The sequence below is a fragment of the Antechinus flavipes genome, chromosome 2 (assembly GCF_016432865.1).
Source record: "Antechinus flavipes isolate AdamAnt ecotype Samford, QLD, Australia chromosome 2, AdamAnt_v2, whole genome shotgun sequence".
In the NCBI taxonomy this organism is placed as follows: Eukaryota; Metazoa; Chordata; class Mammalia; order Dasyuromorphia; family Dasyuridae; genus Antechinus; species Antechinus flavipes.
Window position 1 is genome coordinate 367,742,729 of NC_067399.1, and position 27,523 is coordinate 367,770,251.

At 40.5% G+C, this 27,523-nt stretch overlaps 1 protein-coding gene across 2 annotated transcripts in view; it reads right to left on the reverse strand.

The window, feature by feature from the left end:
- Positions 1 to 27,523, reverse strand: part of CEP170B (centrosomal protein 170B) — a 101,968-nt gene that overhangs the window by 11,694 nt on the left and 62,751 nt on the right. For both annotated transcript variants that reach the window (XM_051978260.1, XM_051978261.1), the window contains exons 8-15: positions 24,849 to 25,331; positions 20,835 to 21,595; positions 20,365 to 20,559; positions 18,043 to 18,178; positions 14,539 to 16,335; positions 11,476 to 11,719; positions 7,407 to 7,566; positions 5,301 to 5,444 (exon numbers count right to left, since the gene is read on the reverse strand). In XM_051978260.1, the coding sequence (XP_051834220.1) occupies positions 5,301 to 5,444; positions 7,407 to 7,566; positions 11,476 to 11,719; positions 14,539 to 16,335; positions 18,043 to 18,178; positions 20,365 to 20,559; positions 20,835 to 21,595; positions 24,849 to 25,331 (3,920 nt within the window). The remainder of the gene's footprint in view (positions 1 to 5,300; positions 5,445 to 7,406; positions 7,567 to 11,475; positions 11,720 to 14,538; positions 16,336 to 18,042; positions 18,179 to 20,364; positions 20,560 to 20,834; positions 21,596 to 24,848; positions 25,332 to 27,523) is intronic.

Sequence of the window (27,523 nt, forward strand, 5' to 3'; positions counted from 1 at the left end):
CTTTGTATTCATAAGACACAATGTTTACTAATGCTAACAATAACAAAAATAACAACTAGAATTTACATAGTGCCTTCAGTTATATATATTATCCCATTTGCTCCTCACAAAAATCTTATCAGGTGGATTCTATTATTTTATTATCCCCACTTTATACATGAGACAATTGAAACTAAGAAAGGTTAAATAATTTGCCCAAAGCCATAGAACTAGTAAATGACCAAAGTAAGATTCAAAGTCAGGTCTTCCTGTAGCATTGCATCCACAAAACTTTCCTGTCCTTGGCCCACTTCCCTTCCTCCCCAAACTAGACGGCTGCTGCCATATTGAGACTCAGTCAACCACGTATATTAAGTATTAATTAACTATTAATATTAAATAACTACTGTGTATAATAAAGCCCATATTCCTAAAATTAAAAGAAGGTACATTTTTGGTTTGGGAGATAAAAACTAAGTTCAAAAACCATAATTTTCTAGTTCCTCAATTTACTTATTTCCTCCACCTTATCGCACATCAACATAGTCATATCCTTGACCTTGCGACCTTGCCATCACCTACAATTGTTCCACTTCCATAAACTGAAAATCCTTCATTTCCTCCTAACCTGTGGTGATTCTATCTTTTTTTTTTTTTAATCGAATCCCCTATGTTATTCTTTGACTTAACTGTGCCTTCCATTCTCTCTATCCTCAGTTCTTTCCCAAGCCATTGCCTTTACATTGGCTTCCTCATCCTACCCCACCCTGACCTCTTGGTGAACCAATTCAACCAATAGCTTATACTATTTTCTACTCTGATCTTGCCCTACCAAACCATACCCTTGAATTATACCTACCAACTGCTGCTTTTGCTTGTTGCCATACTACTGAACAAAAATGAGGAAGGGGGGAAATCATGCAACTATGTTGACGGGATCCATTAAATTTTATATCAATCTCAATTGATCCCTCATTGTAACAAAGTAATTTTTTTACACCTCCCTAATCAATTTAATGCCCCACTTACCACAGCAGTTTTTTCTTCTTTTTTTTCCTCAATACTATTTTATTTTTCCATTACACATAAAGATAGTTTTCAGGATTCATTTTTGTGAGATTGAGTTCCTTACCTCCCCCCCCACCTTAAGACAGCAAGCAATGTCATATAGCTTATATATGTACAATCGTTTTTTAACATATTTCCATATTTGTCACATCATAAAAGAAAAATCAGAAAAAGGGGGAAATGAGAAAGAAAAAGCAAATAACAAAAAAGGTGAAAATAATATTTTTTGATCCACATTCAGTCTCTATAGTTTTCTCTCTGAATGCGCATGGCATTTTGTACTCCAAGTCTATTGGAATTGTCTTAGAACATTGTATTGCTGAGAAGTTATATTTATATCATAACTGATCATCATAATATTGCTGTTACTATATACAATATTCTCCTGATTCTCACTTAATTCAGCATTAGTTCATGTAAGTTTTTCTGAAATCAGTCTGCTCATGATTTCTTAAAGAACAATAATATTCTACTACATTCATATAACATAATTTATTCAGCTATTCCCTAACTGATGGGCAATTTCCAGTTCCTTGCTACCACAAACATTTTTGCATACATGGGTCCTTTCTCTTTTTTTATGATCTTTGGGCATTATCCCCACTTTCAATAATTATTCATTTCTAGCTCATTATCTTTCTTCCCAAACCCTCCTTCTTCCTAACTTCCATTTTATTGTCTCTTGGCTTGCAATCTAGGTGTTATCCTTGATTCCTCATTACCTCTCATCCCTCTATATTCAATCAATTGCCAAGTTCTATTCATTCTACTTTTCCAAAATCTCCCCTTTCTTTTCTCTGAAACTGATATGACTAACTCATCTCTTTACACTTGGACTACTGCAATAACCTTTTTGGTCTTCTTGCCTCAAGTCCATGTTGCACTCAGTTATCAAAGTGACCTTCCTAAAGCATAGATCTGACCCTCCACCTCCATTCAATTAACTACACTATCATCTTTAAGATCAAATATAAAATCCTTTGTTTGGCTTTTAAAGTCCCTCATAAACTGGCCCATCCTACTTTTCCAGCCTTCTTACATTTTATTCCCTTCTATCTCCATATTCCACAATCCAGTGATGCTGGTTGCCTTGCTGTTCCTGCACATGATACTCTCCCCCTCCCAATGCTGCATTTTCACTGTCTCCCTCTAACCCCAATGTCTGGAATGGAATGCTTTCTCTCCTCATTTCTACCTTTCTCACCTTCCTTTAAATCTCAATTCAAATCCCATATTCTGCAAAAAGCATTTTTTATTCATCCTTAATATTTAACCTTTAATACTAGCCTTTCATCTGTAAAAAGAGGGTTCTGTGTCTGCTGAGCTGGCCATAGGATGGGACTCCCCTAAGACAGTACTCAGGCATTAGTATTTTCCAACCTTAGTTAGAGAACAGAAGGAAAAGTGACTTTTTTCTATACCTGTATGCTCTGCCATCTCCAGCCCTATCCATTGGCTCTTAGATACTGGTCCAAGAATGGAGAGAAGAAGGTCAGGGGAGGGGGGGGGGAGCAGGATGTAGAGAGAAATAGGAGGAGAATTTTTTTATGCTTCAAAGTTTCAAGAAATAAGGACCTTTGATAATCAAGGTTTTGTGATAGTGACAATTTGCCATTGACCAGTACATACGTGCTTTGGACAAATGATGTATAAGAAACAATTCTTTTGAAATGCTGGTCAAAAGGGCAAGAGACCAAAGCAACTGGCCAATTTTTCTTGTTTATATTTTGTTTGAACATAGTTGTTTGTATATTATTTTCCCAATTAGATTGTGAACTCCATGAGGACTTTCTTTATAGACACAATACAAGTTAGTACAGTTCCTGGCACAGAATGTGGCCTTAATAAATGTTTACTGATTTTTTTATTTCCAGAAAGAGCTAAATTACTCAGTGATTAGATTCTGCCTCACACACTTACTAGCTGTGTGAAACTGAACAAATCACTGAACCTCTGTCTGCCTCAGTTTCCTCAATTATAAATGAAGTTAATAATTGCACCTTCCCCCTAGGATTGTGATAAATCAAATAATTGTCCTAATGGTAAAAGAGGAACAAAAATTCACTTATGAAAATAACTACTTGAAAACTAGAACTGGAAAAAGCAGAACTGGATCTAATAAAAGAGAAGTACAAAAGCTCACTAAAGAAAAGAATACCTTAAAAATCAGAATTGGGCAAGTGGAAGCTAATGAACCGTCAAGAAACAAAAAAACAAAATCAAAAGAAAAAAAAAAGAAAATGTGAATTATCTCATTGGAAAAACAACCAACGAGGAACATAGAGGAAAGATAATTTAGGAATTATTTTATTACCAGAAAGCTATGATAAAAAAAGGTTAGACATCACATGTTAAGAAAATTATTAAGGAAAACTACTTCAATGTCCTAGAACCAGAGGATAAAATAGAAATTCAAAGAATCTACTGATCATCACCTGACTAGAGAGCTCAAAATGAACATCAAAGTACAATTCCAAAGTCCCCAGATCAAAGAGAAAATGTTTCAAGTAGCCAGAAAGAAACTGTTCAAACACTGTGGAGCCCCAGTAAAGATTACATGAGATGTAGTGGCTAAACCACTAAAGGAGCAGTTTAAAAAAAAGACAGAGGCAGTAATCATGACAAAGCAAAACCAAAAATAGACCCAATTAAAAGAGATAAGCAGGGAAACTACATTTTACTAAAAGGCATAATAAATAATGAAGTAATATCAATACTAAACCAAATGGTAAGCATCTGAATTCTTAAAAGAGAAGTTAAATGAGTTACAGGACAATAAAACTGTAATAGTGGGGGGACTTTAACTTTCCTCTCTCAGAGACAGACAAATCTAATCAAAAATAAGAAAGAAGTTAAGGAGAATAGAAACTTATAAAAGTTAGTATAATAGATCTCTGTAGAAAACTGAATAGGAATAAAAAGGAATATACTTGTACATGGTAACTACACAAAAACTGATCATGTATTAGGGCATAAAAACCTCACAAACAAATACAGACAAGTACAAATATTAACTGTAACCTTTTCAGACCATTATTCAATTAAAATCATATCCAATAAAGGATTGTGAAAGATTAAAAATTAATTATTAAGTAATCTAATCCTAAGGAACAAGCCTAAGAAAAAGCCCCCATAACCAGATGAATTTATAAGAGAATTTTACCAAACACTTAAGGAATGATTAATACCAATGTAATAAAAAATAACAATTCTATGCAAGTTTATTTACATATTCAGAGCCACAACAATCAAATTATCAAAATATTATTTTATAGAACTAGAAAAAATAATGACAAATTTCATTTGGAAGAAAAAAATCTCAAGAATATCAAGGGGATTAATGGAAAACGATATTGAAGGAATGTGCCTAACAGGACCAGATTTCAAACTCTATTGCTAATGGTAATCATCAAAACAGTTTTTGATATTAGCTAAGAAATGGAGTGATAGATCACTGGAAAAATTAGGGCATATGGGAAAATCAGGGCATTAATGCACTATTTTGGAATTATGAATTGATCCAACCATTTTGAAGAACAATTTGAAACTATGACCAAAGAGTTACAAAACTATACATATCCTTTGACCCACCAATACATGTATCCCAAAGAGATTCAAAAAAAGGGAAAAGGAGGTATTGTACAAAAATATTCATAACAACTCTTTTTTTCTGATGGCAAAGAATTGGACATCAAGGGGATACTCATTATTTGGGGACCAGCTGAACAAGTGATGGTAAGATTGTGATGCAATACTATTTTGCTATAAGAAATAAGTAAAATGGTTTCAGGAAAACTTGGGAAAATTTATATGAGCTCATACAAAATGAAATGAGCAGAATAAGGAGAACATTGTATATAGTTATAGCAATATTGTAAGGATGATCAACTGTGAAAGACTTAGCTATTCAAATGAATTCAACAATCCAAAACAATTCCAAAGAATTCATGTTAAAAAGAAAAGAAAAAAGCTATCTGCTTCTAGAGGGAGAACTGATAAAACTTTTTAAACTTTCTGTTTCTTTTTATTTTTTTGGCTGTGTTTTCTTTTGCAACCTGACTAATATGGAAATATATTTTACAAGAGATTACATGTGTAAAAATATAAAATTGCTTGCCTTTTCAATGTGGGAGGAGGAATGAGACGGAGAGAAAAATAGGATCTTAAAATGTTAAAAAAAAAAAATGCTAAAAAAAATTTACATGTAAATGGGAAAGATTTAATAAACTTTAAAAAAAAATAAAGAAACATGCCTCTTCTCGGTTCCTGGGCCGTGTTCTCCAAGCATAATTGTCATCCCGATTGTCATTCATGTTTTGATCAAAGTCCTTCAAACCCATGGCCCCAGGTGGAACCTTTTGGAAGTTGAGGCTGGCTTCTGGGATGTGCTGTACTAGCTGCAAAGAGAAAGGGCAGAAAGAAGTTCTCTGGAAGCCAAGGAAAATGAGTAACAGCCCACACCCTGTCCTGACAACACTGAGCTTACAGCCTTCTCTCTCCTTTTCTCTCTCTCCCCTCTCTCCCTCCCTCTCTCTCTCCCCACCTCTCCAAATCCACAGACATTTTCAATTTCTGACATTTGTAGCACTCTTCAAGTTTTCCAAAATAACTTTCCAGACATTGCCTCACTCATCTCCAACACCCTCTGAGGCAGGCAGAGATGCTATTACTATTTCTATTAGGAAGATGAGTAAAGAAATAGAGAGATTAAATGACATGAGGAATAAGGAAAAGATAATTGGACTGCATTCAAATCCCAGTCCTCTTAGCTATTATTTATGTGATCTTGGGAAAAATCACTTCCCTTTCTCAAAGTCTGTTTTCCTTATTTATAAAATGATGGGTCTAGATTAGATGATCTTACAGGTCCCTTGTAATCTTTAAATCCTATAATCCTATGACTTCATAACATTTTGTATGAAAAAGTTGGGGAGGCAAAAAACCCCTATTGCTATCTTGGGTCATATGAAGAAGAGGAGAGAAAAAAGGATTCAAAATAAGGAAAATGGTGGTCCTGCCATATTCTGATCTAGTAAAACCTTTTTTATGGCTCTGTTATGTCTAGTTCAGGTTACTATACTTTAGAAAGACACTGAGAAGCTAGAACATGTCTAGAGATTAAACAACTGATTCATACAACAGAGTTTTATTCTATTTCTATCCACAGACTACCCAAAATGTTGTGATTGGTTTGAGGCTCATGGAGGAGGAAGCTTTGCACTTCCAAGAAAGTGGGGCAAAGTTTCCATCCAACTGATCAATCAACGAGTATTTAATGATCACTTAGTGTGTGCCAGAGCAGCAAGTTAGCACACTGGATAAAGTGCCAGATCTTGAATCAGAAAAAACTGAGTTCAAATCTACCTTCAGATACTTACTAGCTATGTGACTCTGGGGCAAATCATTTAAACCTGTTTGCCTTAGTTTTCTCATCTACAAATTGAACTGGAGAAGGAAATGGCAAATCACTCCAGTATCTTTGGCAAGAAAACTTCAAATGGAATCATGAAAAGTCAGACATGACCAAAACAACTGAAACATTTGAAAAACATGTACCTGAACTAAGTCTTTCATTCTTCTAGAGTGAAGATGAAAATAGTCCAGGACGCAGAGTAGCCCAGAAAAATGAAATTAATTAAAATTGTACAGCTAATCTCTAATCCTCCAGGACATAGCTATCCTTCTCTGGACAGATCTCCCAGGATCCAGATTGATGGTTTTTGAGATGCAGAACTGCACATGTCATTGGACATAATTGTGTTGTGATAACTTGATTTTGATAACTTGCTTTTTATTCTGTCTTACAATGGATGACTGGCTAGATAGTTGAATAAGGAGGATTTTATTTGGAAATGGAAGTGATATTTTTAAAAAAGATAACAATAAAGATTTATTTTTAAATAGAAATGCCTATTCAATTGCTACTCCCATTTTATGGATGAGTTGATTGGAGCTCAATGTGGCTTGCGCAAATTAGTATAGCATCATAGAATTTTGTTCTTTTGAGAACTGGATAGGACATGAAAGAGCATCTCTTTCAACATTCTCATTTTATGTCAAGAAAAACTTAGATCCAGAGAAGGGAAGGAACTTGTTCAAAGTCATATAGCAAGTCAGTGCTAAGTTATGCTAATATTGAAACCTATGTCTTCTCTAGAGATTAATCTACTGAGCCACTTTGCTTCCCTACTCGTACCTTTTGTTAAACCAAAGGTACACAGAAATCTCAAGAAGCACAAAGGGACTTCATGTCATGGCCTCCCTATCAAATTTTTATCCAAGGGTAGGTCCTTGGATAAAACTTCTATTATCTGAAGTTTTGTTAATTAATGGTAGCCACTTCCACTGAAGAAACTCACCTCCTCTCTGGCAGAGATAGTAGAGGCTGGGGTGGTGGGGACAGAGCTGAGTGAGGTACCACGGCCAGTTCCTGAGGAGCTCTGGGAGTCTCCATCCCCAGCCACATCCTGGATCTCTCGCGCCAAGATGGCAACATCTTTCACCAGAGTCTGGCTTAACCTGCAGCCAAAAAAGATCAACAAAACCAGTTCAGAATATCCCCAAGTTCCCAGAAAACCAAAGTAGCCCAAATTCAACTTAGGGGACAGGACAGGCTCCCTTAGAAAAGAACCCTGATCAAGAAAGAAACTGCCCTGTTTGTCCTCCAGTGGGGAGTGTGGAGGAGCTGGTAGAAAGGACAGTCAAAGCAAAGGCCTGAACTGGTACCAAGACCAACTTGAACTATTCCTCATTTACCTTATTCGTAGAATAAGTGGGCCATTTGAGAGGTGCCAGCTAGACGTATTATTATTGGGCCTAATGTGCCATAATCTCAGACTTGGGTTCAATGCTTCCCTATATAAGGCAAATCCCTAGGAGATAATTTTTTCTATTCATGGCACACCAAACTCTGAAACATAGACCCACCTGATTCCTTGCTACAAACAAACATGTCTGGATATTCCTCTTCCTTAAAAAATCTTCATGTGATCCTGCCATACCTTCAAACTATTTATGCTCCTTGTCACCACTTCCTCTCCCCTTACTCACTTTTTAACCCCTTGTAATCTGGCTTCTGACCATATGAATCAACTGAACTGTTGTCTTGAGACATCAGTTATCTCTGATAGTCTTTTCTCATTCCTTAGCCTTTTTTTGATCTCTCTGAAGCAGTTAATACTGCTGATCATTTTATCATCCTGGAAGTTCTTTTTCTTTAGGTTTCATGACATACTTTATTTTGATTCTCTATCAACACATCAATATACCACCATTCTCTTTCCCTGTATTGTCATCCACCTTCTAACTGAGTGTACTTCAAGGCCCTGTGCATCCTGGATCCTCTTCTCTTCTTTACACTCCCCTTTTGATAATCTCAACAACTTCCATGGTTCAAATACTATCTAGATAGATGATTCGTCAAGCTACAGATCCAACCCCAGTTTTCTTTCGGAACTCCAAACCTTCAGTTTCAAAATGTCTAACATGTTATTACTTTTCCCCTAAAACTCACCCTATTTTCTGAACTTTCCAATTTCTTTCCAGTCTTTCCAGTCATCCAGATTCACAAACTCAAAGTCATCCTCAACTACAATAAGTTTCTTGTCATTCTTTCTTGTCTTTCTTGTCATTTCTAGTCCAATAACATCTCTCCTACCTACTCATTATTCCCATCCTAGAGCCATCACCTCCTTATCTGGACTTAGCTTCATTGATCTCCCTTCCTTGTACACTCTGTAATCCATCTTCCCTATAGTTGCCAGAGTGATACTGCCAAGGCACATGTCTTACTGTATCACTCCTTGCCCAATAAAGTTCAGGAGCTTCCTAATACCTCTTCTTATTTTATCTAGTCCAATGTATGAGATTCAAGGCCTTCTACAATTGACCTTGACTGATTGTATATGAGAGGGAGGTAGCATCTAAAGATCTTCACAAGCAGGTTTCAACCTCCTTTTCCAGGATTATTATTCATTATTTCTGTTTACACACTTTTTGAACTAGATAAACTGACCCTTTCCAATCTTTCATTTCTGTGTTTTTAAATAGTTTATCTCTTATGTCTGGATTCTGCTCCCTTTTTTCATCACTTTTTAGAATTCCTAGTCTGAGTTTCAATTCCTTTATTTTTAGTTTCCTAGTTGAAAAGTTCAGTTTAACTGTCACTTTCCACATGAGGTCTTTCCCAATTCCCCTCCGCCCCCACTTCCAATTGCCAGTGCCTCCCCTAACAACTATGTAGTTTCTTTATTTATGCCATTTTTATATCTAAATGTTGTTTCCCATGTTATTGTCTCTATGCTCAGGACTCCAGTATTAAACTTTTAATAAATGCTTCCTTAAATGTTTTGTTTTGTTTTCCCAAGTTTGCCAATAATTAGCTGTCCAAAGAGGAAATCTGAATTCCAATCTTCCTCCTAAAGAACAGAAGAAATAAGTGATGATGTATGGAAAGGCATCTGTTTTGGGAGGGAGGCCTTACATCCAGTTGTTCTTAATATCATTTGTGATTTCAGGCAAGTTACTTACTTAACATTTTTAGGTCTCAATTTCCTCACCTATAAAATGATTGGGTTAGGTTCCTTCCACTTAATTCTTTCTATGATGCCACAAGCAAAGACAGTCTTATAAATTTAAAACAAGAACAGCTCTCCAATGATTCCAGATGATGAAATGTGTTACCTACCTCTTGATACAGAGGTGATGAATTGGGGTGCAGATTGAGACATATTTTTTTGAAAATGGCCAATGCAGTAATTTGTTTTGCTTAAATGAAAAGGGGAGAGTGGTGAGAGGGAGAGAAAAATAGATTATTGTTAATTTAAAATAACTAAAGTTAAATCAACAACAGTTCTCCACTGGATTATCTACATGACTATTACAGAGAAGAAAGGAAGCAAGTCAGGAATACCAAGGGGAGTCATAGCCCATCTCTGACACCTAACTAGATGTATGACCATAGGCAAGCCATAACCTCTGTGGGATCCAGCAGCTTTCAGTGACTAATTGCTACAGACCAATGTGCATAAATGGAAAAAGTAGAAAGTTCTCTACACTAAAAAAATCTATCCTCCTTTCTCCCTTCTTCTACCAAAGAATAAATGCCATTTTGCCTTATATGAAACATGCACTGCTATTTGGTGGAGAGCTTTGGTTCTTGAAAGCTATGTCACTGGAGTCACAATGTCATTGGCTGGTCCTGCCATGAAGGAAAATGTAGGCTTGGTTTCAGAGCTGGCTCTGATAAACTTTGCTCCTCCATAACTCTTGAAACCCATATCCTAAGCAAAAGAGGAAGTGTGATCTGCATTGGTGTAGAGAAACACTGCATTGATGAGACTCCAGATCCTTGGTGTAGTGAAAATAATCAGAATTTGGAATGAGGAAAACCTGAGTTCCACTTCTTTGCACATGTTTAAACAATGATCAGTTTGGATAACTTATTTTCTTCGCCTCCATAAACATGTCTCACAGTTTCCTATTTCTGGACTACCCTCTCCACCATGTCTGCTGGTTGTTATCGATAATATTATTAAACACAGCAATAGCAAGTTTTACAAAGCACTATGTAAAAGTATCTAGAGTAGGTGAATTATTCTCTTCTTTCTATAGATGAGGAAAATGAGATTCATAGAAGTGAAGTGCGCAGTGTAAGGTCTCGACTCTAAACCAAGAGATTTTTCGACCACATAAATCCTATCCTGACTTTCCATCAAAGCTCCGATATGTCCTCAATGTAACCTTCCATTATCTAGGCAAAGAATCCAAAATTTAAGGTCTTTTGCATTGGACACTATTAGAAGTTGACAAGGAGGGAAATTGTGGGGGGGAGGGGAGGGGAGGGGAAAGGCAGTCTCTCTCTGACTGTTCATTACTCTATGGTTGTAATAAGTCTCTATGCATAGGAATCACATGAAATATAAGAGAAAAGATCTGGGTATGTCTAAGGATCAAGGGGAAATTTTCTAGGAAGCACCACTAGTAGAAGTCAACTAAGTGAGTAAGTCCACATGCAGAAATGGAGAAATGAGGGGAGACGAGCATAACAAATTCTGACAAAACATTAAATAAAGGATCCCTCTCCCAAACCCTTCAAATTTTCCCCTTCCATATGGGTTTAAGTTTCCTGTCAATTCAAGCTTATAAGCACAAGTTAAAAGAACATGTAATCATATAGTATTTAGAGCTAAAAAGGACCTGAGAAGTGATCTAGCCACCCACTATGTTTAGAGAAGAGGAAATTCTAACCACAGTGACTTGCCTATAATAACAGCAAATAAGTGGCAGAGGAGGGATTTAAATCCAATGATCAGGGTTACTTTGGAAACACTTTTTGCTTTATTGTAAGTTGAACTAGATTTTCTTTGAGATTTATTTTAACTCTGAGATTCTAGGATTCCAAGGGCTTCCCAGAGTTCTCATACTCACCTGGCAATCTCAGCGATCTCTGCCGTCTGCACGATGTAGTTGTAGTGCTCGGGCTCCTCATCCTCATCATCCTCATCTGTGTCTCGCCCATTATAGGGTCTGGACCGGCCCTGGCCAGTGGCCCTCAGGGTCTGAGTGGCTGTTGAGGCATGGGAGCGTTTGTGTTTGGGAGAACTGTGGGTGGAGCCGTATTCCTCCTCCGAGGTGGATGTGCAATCTGAACCCTGCTGCCTTCGCCGGGAGTCTTAGACAAATGAATTGGTTTCAGACACAAGGAGAACAAAAACAGAAAGGAATTCAGAGCCCAGGCAGCCAAGGTCAAACCAAACTGGAATAAACCAAACAGGGCAAAACAAAGTGGGGGAGGGAGTCCCTTAGAACCTGTTAGGAGTCCTAAAAAGAAGAAAAAGGTTTGGGTGTCATGAATTTCCTGGACCCAATTTCCTGGGCACAGAGTTAGTATACCCTTCAAATGCAGCTTATTAGCTTTGTGGCCTTCTGCAGTTTCTCCAGAAATGAAATGAGGAGACTTAAATTGAAGGTCCTTTTCAACCAAAATATTCTATGATGTGTCCATATCAATTAACTAAATTATATATATAATGGAAGCAGAATTGGCTGGTAAAGTGCCTATGAGATGGACACATGTGAACTCTGCCTTTTCAGTCTTTCTTTACAGAAATACTTGCAGCACCAAAGCTACTATTGGAGCTCCTCAGATATCCTCAAAGTCAAAGTCATACAACGGGAACTTCCCAGGGAAGTTCCACGGACACCCAAACCAGGCCCAGGAAATTAGACACACATGTCATCCAGACAAGGAGGGAAAGTTGGCCCTCCTGGGAGAGATAGAAGAAAGTTAGGTTTCCCAAGGAGGGACAAGTGACATTCTCCCCCATGCTGCATGCAGGAAGGTATGGGCTGCCTATGGTCCACCTGCTGGACCCTGCCAGGCCAACCCATCCAAGCTGCTGCCCTGGTCTACTGACCATCCAGTGGAGGGAACTAACTCCATGTGGGACAAGGCAAGTATGTGACTACTGAAAGTGGGCCTAGAAGAAGATAGAGGAACCATCCAAGTTAGAAGGACTCTGTGTGTTGAAAAATTCTGCATTTTGTACTGTTAGATAATTATTTCCTGTTCACCAGGATGCCACAGGGACAAGGCTCAGATTTCCTCTTCTGCAAATAACTAGACTAGACAGTCACTAAGGTCGCATTGGTTCTAAGACTCCAAGGTTCCATGAACTGCCTATTTCTTAAAGACTTTAATTCCAACAGTAATGGCAGCAGCAGGAGGGGCTGTGCTCATCCAGAAGTCCAGGAGGGGGAAGGCACTCTTCTCATTTGATCTCTCCTTCCCCCAAGAAAGTCAGCCTGTCTCACCTACTGCCACCTCTCTTCTCCGAGAAGCTGCCCCTTGTGCAACTCCTGAAGAACAATTTTCCTAATGAAACAGGAAATTATCCCACAAAGTAATGACAAAACTGGCCCAGCCAGTGTCCAAGTTTCTGTACTTTGACAACCTTTCTCTATAGTTAGAAACTCCAGCCTGGGATATGATAAAACCACCCGTCCCAAGCAAGGCCATCTTCTTCAGGGAAGTGCAGAGAAGGGAGAAATCCCAAGCCAATTCAGCATGGACACAACCAGAGAAGGTAGTTAGTAAAAGCTGACTGTTAGGAGGAAGGAGAATTTGGTTAGCAAGGAGCTGCCACAGCTGGTAGGGAAGGGAAAAGAGAAAAGAAAAAAAACCAAAAATCCTTGCCTGAAGCCCCTTATGGTCTTATAAACCAAAAACCAATTCATTTAGAATAAGATTGAAGCTCTAGCTCTTCTCTAGAGTTTAATGAGTGATCTGGAGTTGAGCCATAGCTATCATTATGAGCCAGAAACATGTTCTGAGCTTAGATATCCCAGGGATGGCCTCTACATGTCATTAGTAGTGACCTACTTCATTAACAATTAAAAAATAAAAGCAAGGGGTGTCTGCCTTCGAGGGCACCATAGCTTTTCCCTTTAGGGAGAGTGAAGGCAGCCCTATGGAGTTTATAATACTTAGCATCTTCAAAGGAGGATTGTAATGTGGCAAACACATGGCCTTTTTTCACAAATAAAACAGCAGAAGTGATGCAGGAGAACAGACACACAACCAGGGCACTGGTCCATCTCCGATTGCCCCTCCCCACACCACCACTGATATTGCTCCCTCTTTTTTTTCCTTCTGTGCTTGGAGCCCATACCCCTTTCTTATGCTCCTTCCCTCTCTCCATCTAAGAAGCCCCTCTGATCTTTAGGACACCCTCAAGGAAAAAAAAAAAAAAACACCTGTTTGTCCCCTAGTGAGTCATAAAAGAAACAGGCCTGAATCAAAAATTATATGTGCTATGGGAAGAACCAACCAAACCAAGATGGGGCCCGCACAAGTGAGAGATATTGCTCATCTCAAAGGAACCAGAATAAGACAACTGTCTCCAAGTACCTGGAATCTTCCTTCCAACCCCCAGGACACTCCAGTATTTTGTGGATCCCATTATAAAAGCTGCAGTTGGCTGTGTACATATTGCCATTATTCTTGTACATCAGTATATACATATCCCTATAACTTGTGTTTCTCCCACTTTGATCAGACAAGGAGCTTTGAGAAGGTAAAACCACATCTTCCTCATGCTGAGCTCTCTAAGAATATGGTCACCCCTCACACTCCTTCTCCCCCCTTCCTGTGCCAAGCCCTAAACACCCAGTAGGTAACATCACAACTATTACTTCTAGAACCCATTTTTGTATCATGGGTTTTTCTGATAGTCTGGTAAAGCCCATGAACTCACTCTTAGAATAATGTTTTTTAATGCATAAAATACATTAGATTTACAATGGAAGTCCATTTTATTTAAACACATTTATCAAAATATTTAAAAATAAGTTCATGGACCTCAAGTTAAGAAACCTTGATCTAGGGAGCCCCTAAATGCACCCAAACCCTTCTTTTCTAATGTCCACCCTCTAGATTGGCTGTCTGCAGAAGAATGGGATACTGTTGGCCCACCAGAGCCAAAGACTTACTAGAGGAGGAAGAATAGCGGGCACTGCCCGAGCGAGCCCTGTTGAAAGGCTGCTTTGTGGCAGCCACCGCGGCTGCCGTCTTCCTGGCTGCTGCTCGAGCTTCTGACATGGTTGGCTTTCGGCTCGAGTAGTAGGACTCGACGCTCCTTCCAGAGAAGCCTGTCCGGGCTGGAGTGGACTCCACGTCGCTGGGCACTGTAAATGAACCAGCCCTTTTCCGGGGCATGGCGAGAATATCCAAGCGGGACAGCTTCTTGACCTCTGTGGCCTGCTTGGTTGTGGCCTCGGGATTGGAAGCAGTGGCCCTTTCGCTGTCAGCACCCTCATTGTCCGAGGTATCCCCAAGCCGTGCCCGCCTAAGCCTGGAGGCCCGAGTAGGTCTTGGGGTGGACAGGCTGTTAGACCTGGTGAGAATCTGTTGTACCTTCTGCACGTTGGCAGAAACCCGGCTGTGTTCCTCCTTGGTGGCTGAAGGGGAAGGAAGCGGGGCTGAGGGTTTCCTCCGGGCTGGGGGTCTGACCGTTGCTGCTGGCTGATGTTCAGGTTCTGAAGTGACAGTATCCGGACCGGGTGTGCAGGGATGGCCGGAGCCCCGCTCATCATCCGTAAAGTCCAGAGATGCTCGGGTTCCATTGTTGCGCTTAACCTGGAAGCGCCGAGTTCCTTCTGGAGCTGGTCCTGGGCGACGCTGCTTCTCCGAGAGCCGCTCGCGGGCACTGGGCACAAGACCACCATTGCTGGAATCCTGGATTGAAGGCGCCGATGATGGCCGCTCTTTCTGGGGGCCATTGCCCACCCCCACCTTGCCCTTCTGAGACTGGCTGGACCCATTCTTCCCACTAAGAAGGCTAACAGTGCTCGATGTGTCCACATCAGAGTCACCCGATAAGGAATCCTCTGGCTGTGTGGGGGTGTTCCTGGCATCCTCGGGGGACTTGGCAAGGATCTTGGCTTCCAAAGCTGCAAGAGCCGTCTCCGTCTCCTTCAGGATTAAGTGCGTGTCCTGAGTGTGGTAGTCCATGCGGGTGGCCCGAGTAGCCTCCAAGTCCTTCAGAAGGGGATGGCTGGATATGTGGGGGAGCCTGTTGGGGGCAATGCCGCTGCTTGCCCGCTCTTTGGTAAAGCTCTCTTGTCGGACAAAAGACAGGGCTTCCTTTGGCACTGCTGCTGAACTATCTTGTTCTGGGGACGGGTTGGACTGCAGGGAAATGGTCATCTTTCCTGTCATGCTGATGTATGTGCCATTCTCCTCCTTGGCTCTGGACCTCAAGGACGGGGAGCTGCTGATTGGCCGCAAGGGTGACTCCTGATCCACGGGTTCCTTGTTGGCTCGGGATGATGGGGGACTCGGGGAGAGTTTGGAGGGAAAGCTGAGCTCTTTGTTCTCATCCCCAATATAGAAGGACAAGGGGACTGGCTCCCCTGCTGTCTTGGGGTTGGAATGCTGAAGCTCTGCCCCTGGGGAATGCTGCTGGCCCCGAGGCCACTCTGACCTCTGGGAACGATCGTTCTTTCTCTCCCCAGACCCAAGGCCATCATCTGATTGGCTTCCATCACTGAGACTGTCTGGGTCTAGATCTTCTTGGATGAACAAGTGGTCTACTGGGTTCTCGTAATTCTCTGGGGCTGGTGGCTTGGCTGCATTTCTCTTGGTGACTTCAGGGTAGGGTTCTGTCCCCATTAATCCAGTCAGCACAGGACTTTCTGCTTTGTCACTTGGGGGTAGTTGGGGGAGTAGTCTCCGTGTTCTGGAAGGCAAGGTCGGCTCCAACTCCCCAACTTTATGGTTGGTGACATCTGTGAGGGTAGAAGTAACAGATTCATTAAAGGAAAATTTGTCTTATTCACTTCCTGCCTCCCTTCCCACCAGGAACACACCAAATCATAACAATATTGCAGAGTTTTATCATGCCCGCACTAAAACGCCAACTTTTCCTCCCCCCAAAACAGGTCTCTAGTAGAGCCTTCTCCTATGTCTGAGGATAAATTAATCCACTCATAAATTAATGAACCACACAGGGTTCATTTCCTAAATTAGGGACCAGTTTGCAGATCCCAATGAAGATCTTAATTCTCTGCTGCACCTTCTCCTGCACCTTCTTCAACATCTACCTTCAACACTCTAAAACTTTTCTTTATTCCTCCCAAACAGTTTTTTTTTCTTTATCCTTCCATCTCAGGCAAGTCATCTCTTCACCAATCTTTCCTCTTGCTGCTCTGTTATCAAAACCTTATCTATCCTTCAAGCTCAAAAACCTACCTCCTCTAGAAAGTTCTCTCTGACTATTCCAGCCTACACTATTTCCCTGAGAAACCAGCCCCTATACTTTAATGCTAGGTCACAAATGGTCCTATGCTGTGCTCTGTCTCACTTCAAATCTTCCCAGCCTGACCAGGAACCTCTAGGATAGAATGCCAAGCTCTCTTCCAGGCTTTGAGCTCTCTGACACCAGTGCCTGAATCTTCTATTGTCTATGGACAAGTAAGGGACATTAAGAATAAGACCTTCTTGCCATATAACAGGGCCATTTGGTGCTCTGTTAAATCTGTTTTCTTTTACTTCCTTGCTTAAAATGGATAAAATTCCTTTTTAAATCCTGCACTCCATTTGTCAGAGTCAAAGAGCAATGAAGGGGAACTCTACAAACCACAGTAGGACAGGCCATGAGAACCAGCGGCTTCCCCAGACTGAAGTTCTGGTAAAGGGATTACTGAATGCTGCCACTACAATTGTCTACTTTGTTATTCAGAATTTTATGATCTAAGGTACAAAAATATGAAAATCTTGCCATATGCCACAGAGAAACTAAGAAGATGTTCTAATAATAGCCTGAAACTTCTCTGTCTCGACTCCATTTTGCATGGGACTTCCTTGGGAGGATGGAAAGAGGAAAATCTTGAGTTTTAGCAATAGAGTTGCTGAGGGCTATGAATCTGAGGAAAATGCAAGGCTAGAAAAGGGAACCAGAAGTCATTTTCTCACCCTCATCCCCTATTAGAATATAAGCTTCCTGGAGGCAGCACCTGATTTAACTTTATCTTGGAAACTCAACATCTCACATCTAGGCACTTAATAAGTGCATGCTAAACTGAACTGAGTTGAACTGATCAACACTGGAGGAGGCAATGTCTGCATTTCTATTCCCCAGATGGAAACGTTTGGCATCTCCCCAAAACCTGACCACCTAATCTGGGTCTGATAATTCCTCTAGACCTAAGCTCCACTTGGCCCTAGCACAAAATTAAGGGGTTAAGATAACATGTTTTTGGAGAAGAAGTTGAATTTACTGTCAGAAGTTCTAGGTAGCTTTCTAAGTATGTGGCTGTAGCTAAGTTCTTTGCTTTCTCAGCCTCAGTTGTTCATCTGGAAAATGGCCATAATAATTCAATACTTACCTCACAAGGTTGTTGTAATAAAGGACTTTGTAAACCTTAAATCAATACAGAAATATCAGCTATAATTGTTATCTCACTCTCCAGCTCTCCAGTCAAATAGAGACTTACCAGTCTCTGAGTCCAGGCCAGAGGGGGTTGACTCAGAGATCAAAGTCCCTGGTCCTGGATCCAAGTAGCTATCAGCCAGACTGGCCCAACGAGATACCCATTTCTGACTCCCTGGAGAGCCTGACACTGGCAAGACCTACAAAGAGAAATGCCCATTTGTGAGCCAAGGTGACCATTAGTGTAACTGTGGATGGAGACCACTGAGGGACAGGAACACTGGTTAACTCATTGTATTCAATCATTTGGGCAAATGAAATCTATATACTCACAGGCCCCTAAATACAATGGTCTCTCAGTTCCTTGTGCTCCTGCCTCCCTTAAAAATCATCTAGGATCATTTACCACCCATTCCTGACTTAGAAAGAACAATTGATTTGGAATTAGGAGACTTATTAGCTGTATGGCTGTGAGTATGAACCTCAGTTTTCTCATCTGTAAAAGGGATCTGATGATCACAGGATTTAGAGCTGGAAGAGAATTTTGTGCCTCTCAGCTTAACTCCCTCATTTTGTAGCTCACAGAATCGTAAATAGAAAGCAAGAAGGCTCCTTATAGGACATCTGCTCAACCTCATCATTATATACACGTGAAGTCTGAGGCTTGGCAAAGGAAAGGGACTAACTCTGGGATGTACAGGGAGTAAGGAGCATTACTGAAAGGTAACAACTTGTGTGCTATTTGATACATCCTAGGGTTGTTGTGAGGAAAGGGTTTTGTGAACCTTAAATGCTACAGATTGCCATTATCATTATTAATAATAGCAATATTATTGAAAAGCATTATAGTCTACTGAATGGAAAATTGACTTTGGAGTCAGTAAAACCCGAGTTCAAATCCTGCTTGGTTGCCTAGGAAACTGGTTTACCTTGGACAGAGAGAGAGGAGAAAAAACATGTTTGGAAGAAAGAAAGAAAAATGTTGGAGAGCTGAGATAGGGCTGAATTGTGGAGGGCCTTGAATGCCAACCTAAAGAATTTGGAATTTTTGCTAAACAGAATTTAAGACTTCAATTTAAGATTTTGCATTTAAGTTGCAAAGAAGGCGTCAATTTGCATTGGTAAAATAGTTTCCTCATCTGGGAAGCTCCTATTCCAGAAACCAAAGGGTTAGTCCCTGTTGCTAATAGCATTAAAATTACTATCATTATTTCATTTCCTCTACTCAAGTCCCACTTTAATGACTCATTTTGTCTTGGAAGTAGTCCTGGAGTCTCAGAATATTATGTAAATGGAGCACGAGTTTGGAAACCCAAGCTTGAAATGCTTTGTCCTTTAACATCTAGCAGTACATGATAACTGATATATCTGTTTTACAAGAATCAGTCCAGTCGTTCTAAGCTCAGAGGCTCAATTTGGCCATAGAGAGATCAATTTTTTAACTCTTTACTCATTCATTTATTCAAGGTTACCTATTGAGGAAGAAAAGGGCTGAGATCTAGTGTTCAATTCTACAAAAATTTATTAAGAGCTTAATAAGAGCAAGACACTTAAGCAGCTAGGTGGCTCAGTGGACAGAGCATTAGGCTTGGAGCCAGGAAGACCCAAGTTCAAATTCAGCCTCAGAATCTTCCTATCTATGTGACCTTAAACAAGTCACTTAATCTCTGCTTGTCACTGGAAAAGGGAATAGTAAACTACTCATTCCACTATTTTTGCTACAAAAAAAGCCTTTGGACAGAGATCCACAGTCACGAAGAGTCAGACATGATTGAAATGGCTGAACAACAACAAATACAAGGCTTATCCAAAGCCAAAAGAAAAAAAAATTACCTTTGCTCTTGATGAATTTACATTCAAAGGGACAACCAAGATAGGGTGGGGTATGTGTGCAGAAAAGTACCCACAAAGATAAAATCATAAAACTTAAAAGTATCAGAAGATCCGAGTTCAAATCTCAAAATTGAGACTTTCTACCACTAGGGTGATTCTCAACAAGTTACTTCCTTTCTCTGGTCCTCATTTCTTTTTAATCTAAAAAAAATGAAATAAGTGGACAAGATGATCAGCTAAATGTCTTCCACTTCTAAATCATATGATTTCATGTGATTTCACTATTGATCTAGTTCTCACCCTCTGTCACACTAGAGTCCTCTCCTATCAAGCTCCCATTTCCTGACTGTAGTGCCCTATTCCTCTGGGCCTGGGGTCCTGGCTTACCACTTTGGAAAGGGGAGAGAGAGAAAAAAAAAAAAAACAGCAGACAAAGAAAGACAGAGAGAAAGAGAGAGAGACAAGGGACAGACAGACATGGGGCAGGGGCAAATGGAGAGGAGCATATGTGCACCTACTCCTGTCTTCCTCCCTCTGGACACTGTTACTGTACCTGGGTCTCTCCTGGAGGAGACAGGCCTGAGGTCCTGGAAGCAAATTCTTGCAGCAGAGCCAGCCGCTGAGCCACCCCTGCCTCTGCCACAGGGGGTGGGGAGGAGCTTGCTTCATCCTTCTCTCCACGGATAACTGGGCGGAAGGTAGTGGAGGTCATCTTAGAAAATTCAGGGGACTCAAACACCCCAAAAACCTGGAAGGGAGATAGAAACAGATTTAAGAGGGATTCCCTATTAACCCCACATCCCACCTAGAATAATTATTGATAATGACAAGGACATTTTACTCCTATCTCACCCCTGCCCCCAGACCTTCCAGTGACATATCCACCATCCCTCAAAGGGGAAGAAACTGGCTCAGACTCACACAACTGGTAAGTGGTAAAGTCAGGACTAAAACATGTCTTTTGAGGCTCTTTATTCTGAGTCCTTCCAGCACAGCATACCACCTCCCCTACCTGGTCCCTACCTGGTCAATCATTTTCCGTGCCTCCTCAACTTCCTTGTCCTGTGTTTCTGTCTCTATGGTGTAGGTGCCAGCATCACTTAAACTATCATCTTCCTCCTGTTTCCGAGACTTGGTCAGCTGAGGGTCAGTGGACACTGGGGCTGGGGAGGATGGGGGAACTGGGGGAGCTGTTGAGATGACCACACGGGGAGCTAAGGGTGTGGGCAAGCCCGGTGGCTGTTTTTCTGGGCCAGACCGCCCTGTTGTAGTGCTCTCCCGCAGGTATTCAGCAGCAAAGTCCTGAGCCATCCGGGACCTGCGCCCCACACTGCCATAGAGTCGATGTGCTGGGCGGGCAGGTGTTGAAGATGAAGCCATCCGATCCTCTGTCTTCTCTCGCTTGAGTGAACTGGCCCTCTGGGGGCCTGAAGTGCTTCCAGATGCTCGGCCTGAAGCAGGACCTGGGACAGCAGCCATCCCACCACAAACACCAGGGGGTCCTGGCACTCTGCGCTTGTCTGCTTTGGGGTCAGCTGGCACATGGGTGAAGGACTGGGAACGCTTTTTACGGGGTGTATCATCATCAAAGAATTCAATGACGAAGGCCTGCTGGTTGTGCAGCATTTCCTGGGGGTCCCGCTTGATCTGCCGCTGCAAGCGGACCTGTTCCCCAGTGGGGGGTTCTGCTACTGGTACTGGGGCAGTCTCTTTTTCTGCCTTTAGAGAAGATGCTACTGCTGGATCCTCTGTGTCGCTCTGTGTACCATCCTCATGTCGGTGGCCTAAAAGTTAGGGAAGTGGGAAGTGAGAACAGCCCTGCCACCAAAAAAACCTCACCCAATCAGAAGCTGACTCATAGGATCAATCAGCTGGTAAGAACTCATTGATTGCATACCATGTGCCAAGCATTGTGCTAAGCAAAAGATCATAAAATGTATAGCTGCAAGAGTACTTGGATGATTTAGTCCAATTTCCTCACTTTACAGAAGGAAAAAGTAAGGACCTGGAATACTAACTAAGGAACACAGATAATAGATGTCTGAGCTGGGATTTAATCCCAACTCCTGGTCTCTAATTTCAAACCCAAGCAATTCTCTATTGCTTTCCTATTCCTACAGCTTCTGGACATCATTTCTTTTGTCCCAAACCCTGGATCCTGTCAAAACTTTTAGAGTTTGCTCTCATCCACCCTTTCCTATTAAAAAATATCTTGCATAGATTATTTCAATCGATCTGGGGATAGATTTGCATCATTATTTGGATACTTAATGTTTCTTTAGTTTTTCTTACCTATCTTTCCTACCTAAAACTCCAAGAGTCCAAGCTCTGGGAAGAAAGGTTTGGCATGCCTTATTTCCCCTTTCTGTCTTTCTCAGTGGAGAAAACAAAAAGAGTGGAGAAGTTTTGTCCCAGTATAGAACTCTGCACTTGGGGAGAAATCCAACTGGCAGAACTGAAATCAAAGATGCCCATCCAAAGACTGGACAAATACAATGGACGCTGATGGGTTTATATTTTTTGTCTCATATATGGCACTGTCCCAGCCCTCCAGGACTTTTTATCATAGACTTCTAACTATTCTTCCCACCTCCGCTCTCCTCACTTTCTCCATGGTCCTCTATTCATTCTATTCTTTATACAGTTACCTGACTAATCTTCCTAATTAAGGGTGCATTATAGTTTAAGAGAAACCACGGAGCCTAAAGGGGGACTGAGTTAAACCATGACTAATACAGGTTATTTGTAAACATGGGCAAATCATCCCACCTCCCTAAGCCTTATTTTAACGCTATAAAATCAGAGGATTAATGTTATGGATCCATAAAGAAAAGATCTGGTTATGGCACTGCTCTGCACAAAAATCTTTAGTAATTACTAAAAATCAAATTCTTACACTTGGCATTCAAGGCCCTCTACAATCTGGTGCCTCTCTGCCTTTCCAGCCTCATTTCCTCCCTCCCATATATTCTGCAGTACAATCTCTCTAGATATCTCATTGTTCCCAAATACCCTCTGTGCTTTTCCTGTTGTCTTTATTCATGTTGTCCTCAAGGCTTCAAATGTTCTTTCTCCCTCTCTGCACCATCTGAATTCTTATGTACCTTTTTAAAGGCCAAAACATATGCTACTTCCTCCAGTAAATCTTTGACAATTGCACTCCTACTGCCCACCACCACCTAAAACCTCATCATGTTTTGTATTTTAATTGTCCATCTTGTTTCTCATTCTCCTACTAGTGGGTACTAGTGGGTAGGAGAACCCACATCATATATAAATATTTTTGTTTTTCCCATCACCTAGCACAGGCCTTTTCATATGCTAGTTACTGAGAAAATGTTTACTGAATTTGAAACTTTTTTCTGGAATATAGCCCTCAGCATTCCAATGAGAATAGAAAGGAGGAATTCACACCTACTCAGGCACTCATACACAGTCATACACACACATAACCACAGAATCTTACCACATATCCTATCTCAAAAGAATGTTGGAAATTAGATGACTATATATTCCTACAGGCAATCCTGGGAAAAACAATATTTTAGACCTGTTCAATAACTGAATGGAGTGACTTGGCAGATAGTGAGTTTCCTGTCACTAAATGTCTTCAGATATAAGCTGAATATCTACTTGTCAGAAATGTCAGAGAGGATCATTCACAGAGGTAGGTTAGAGATTTCTTGGATCCCTTCCAGCTCCTAGATGCTGTGATTTAATCAATCGGGACAGAACATTATTAATGTGATGGGTTGATGGTAGCAAGGAAGAAATGGCCCTGATGTGAGTGGAAAGAACACCAGCTCTGAATGAGAAGAGGAAGCAGAAGTTGGTGGCACAGGGAAGGACCTTCTCTCAAGGGTCAATATGGCAGTCAGGCCACTCACTAGATCAAAGGGAAGGGAGGCTATTGAAGAGAAGATAATCTGACTGGTCAAAAACTGGATTATAAATCCTAGAATATTTAGGCAAGATTCCTTTGTTCCATCCTGAGAATTTCACACTTTATAAGTTTATATTTTAATGTCCTTCTTTCAAATTCCAGTAAAAACTCTTTTAAGAAAAACCATATCATGATGAAAACAGGATTAAATATAAAATTCTTAACATAATTAGGCTCAGAAGCCATCTGTACAAGTATAGGATGGAGAAAAATAAATTAACTAATTAAGAAAATAAAAATAACTATTTTAAAGTATAGGGTGGGAGAAGTGAGCAAAATAAGAGTTCATATGGTAAAGATCTAGAGCAGGGGTCCTCAAACTGCGGCTCACAGGCCAGATGCAGCAGCTGAGAACGATTATCCCCCTCACCCAGGGCTATGAAGTTTCTTTATTTAAGGGCCCACAAAGCAAAGATTTTGTTTTTTACTATAGTCCGGCCTTCCAACAGTCTGAGGGACAGTGAACTGGCCCCCTATTTTAAAAGTTTAGTTCCAAGCTCAAGGGTGTCCAGAGAAGGATGACTAGGTTGGTAAAGACATTTGCTTAGGGAAAGGACATTTAGAAAGGACATCATGGTTACCCTTCAAGTCTGTGAAGGGCTCTTATGGGACAAAGATTGAATAGGATTTGTTCTGCTTGATCTGGAAGACCTAGGACTAGGAGCACTGAGGTGGAAACACAAAGCTGGTTTTCGTTTTACTTAAGAGAAACATTCTCTCCATTACATTTCATCAAAAGTTACTGTCTTACCTCAAGGAATAGTGAGTTTCTCATTACTGGAGGGCTCAGGGCTGGCTGACTTCTCTGGACTTTTAAGTATAGCTTGGACAATGCCATCTGAGATCCCTTTCAGCTCTGGGAGGAGGTTGACCCCCAAAGCTCTGAGGGTCAAGCATGAAAAGTGGCACATAAGGGAAAGACAAGTTCAGGATCATAAGTAAGGCTAAAAGGGTTAGTGTCATTCCTACTCTGGTGTCCTGTTTCTGCAGTCACAGAGAGAGACTCACAGTCTCACAGAGAGTCCTATGTAGTCACGTAATCCTTCCCTTTCCCTTCCCCAAAATCACACGGTCTTTTTGTAAGTCCTACTCACCCTTTAGCGTCCGTACGTGGACAGGCAGGTCACTCTTGGTGCTGTATCCATCTTCCCCAGGTCCTGGCCTTCGTATCAGGCTAGGATCATTCTGTACCAACCAATTCACTACCTTGCTCTGGGCTGACACCATATCAGTAGGCGCTGGGTCCTTCACAAGAGGCCGCCGAGGTCGCATGGAGAATTTGGTGACATGATCTTTGATCTTCACCTTGCCAGGGCTACAGTCATCAAATTCAATGGTGAAGGAGGCATGGCTTTGTACCACTGGGGGAGCCCCACCCCCTCCTGGCTCCACATCCTTTGTGGGGACTTCATGAACCTGTTCCTCCACGGACTTGGAGATGGGCTGAAACTCTTTTGTGGGTATCTCAAAATAGCTTGGCTCCCTCCGGAAGGTGAATGCTGATGGTTCTTGGCCATCTCGGTAGTTTGATATATTTCCATTGACCTCCTCATGATGGGGAATCTCCTTGGTCCTCTCTTGGAGAAAAAAAAGAACTGGTACAGTGATAACAGTAATAATAGTGGTAATAATAAAGATAACAGCAACTTTCATGTCTACCCAGAATTAAGGTTCACAACAACTTTGTGAGGTAGGAACCTACTTCCATATTTTGAGGATCTATTTTTTACTCAATGAGAGTCAGATTCTAATCTGAGGCCCCAATGAAGAATTATGTGTACAGTTTCTAAAAATTGCAAGACCTAAGATGGCAGAGAAAACCCAGAAAGTTCCCTAAGTTCTCCCGTTTCCTTCAGAAACATTAAATCAAGGAAATAGGTATCTATTCTTTACTAGAAAGAAAAATAAGAAAGAAAGAAAGAAATTATGAAGTCTACAATGATCCAAGACAATTCAAAAAGATTCATAATGAAAAATGTAGAATGATCCACAAAAAGAACTATGGAGTCTGCAGATCAAAGTGTACTAGTTTTACTTTCTTTGGATTGTGGGTTTAGTTTTGTGTGTGTGTGTTCCTTTTTCTTCTATTTCTTCTTTCACAACATGACTAATGTGGAAATGTTTAAATAATTGCACATGTACAATCTATATCAGATTGTTTGCTGTCTTGGGCAAGGGGGAGGGGAAGGATAGAAGAAAGAGAGAAAATCTGAAACTTAAAATCTTATTTTAAAATACTATTTTTGTTTTTTAAATTGTAAGGTGACATTCTGGATAGCAATTTGAAACTGTATACATCCTTTGATCCAGCTGAGTCTGTATCCCAAAAAGAGCATCATAAAAGAGGAAAAAAGGACCCACATGTGCAAAAATGTTTGTAGCAGTAAGAAACTGAAGTTGAATGGATGCCCATCAGTTGGGAAATGGCTGAATAAGTTATGGTATATGAATGTAATGAATGTTCTATAAGAAATGATAATCAGGCTAGTTTCAGAAAAGCCTGGAAAGACTTAAATGAACTGATGCCAAGTGAAGTGAGCAGAACAAAAGAGAACATTGTGCACAGCAACAAGATGTGATGATCCACTATGATGGACTTGGCTTTTTTTTTTATCAGTGAGGTAATTCAAGGCAATTCCAATAGACTTGTGATAGAAAGAGATCATCCAGAGAGAGAATTATGGAGACTGAATGTGTATCCAAGCATAATATTTTCACCTTTGTTGTAGTAGTTTGTTTCTTTTTCTTTCTCATATTTTCCCCTTTCAATCTGTGTATCCAAGCATAATATTTTCACCTTTGTTGTAGTAGTTTGTTTCTTTTTCTTTCTCATATTTTCCCCTTTCAATCTGATTTTTCTTGTGCAGAGTGAGGAATATAGAAATATGTTTAAAAGAATTGTACATATTTAACCTATATCGAATTGTTTGCTGTCTTGGGTCGGGGAGAAAAATTTGAAACACAAGATTTTGCAAAGTTTAAAAAAATGTACTTTTAAATGTCTTTTTAGACTGTACAAAACCAGGATTTTACTCATAGACTACAAAGCTACTAAGGATCTATAGCAAAATTCAAACTTGGCTCTTCCAAGCTCTATCTATCACACCACCTAATAAGAACCACAGAATTTCAGGCTTGGAAAGGGACCTTCATAGCAACCTAATGCAGCCTAAACCTTGGCAGGAATCCTATCTACATTGTTCTCAATGAGTGCTCCTACAGCCTCTGTTTTTCAGCTTCAGAAACAGGGAACTCGCTACCTGTCTCCACTCTATCAAAACAGCTCACTTTGCTGCTAGACAGCTCTAATGGTCAGGAGGCTTTCTCTTTCATGAACCCTCTATCAGTGGGTATGACTTATACTTTCTTATATTTTTCTTTTCAATAGTATTTTAATAGTATTATATATATGAATAGTATAATAGTATATGAATAGTATTCAATAGTATTTTAATAGTAATTACATGTATCTTTCATAATATTTATTCTTACAAGATTTGGAGTTCCAAATTTTTTCTTCCTCCCTCTCTTTCTTCCTCCTACCCCAAAAGTGCAAGCAATCTAACATGAACATGAACAATCTTTTTTTTAAATTTTATAATAACTTTTTATTGACAGAACCCATGCCAGGGTAATTTTTTTTACAACATTATCCCTTGCACTCGCTTCTGTTCCGATTTTTCCGCTCTCTCCTTTCACCTCCTCCCCCAGATGGCAAGCAATCCTATATATGTTAGATATGTTGCAGTATATCCTAGATACAATATAC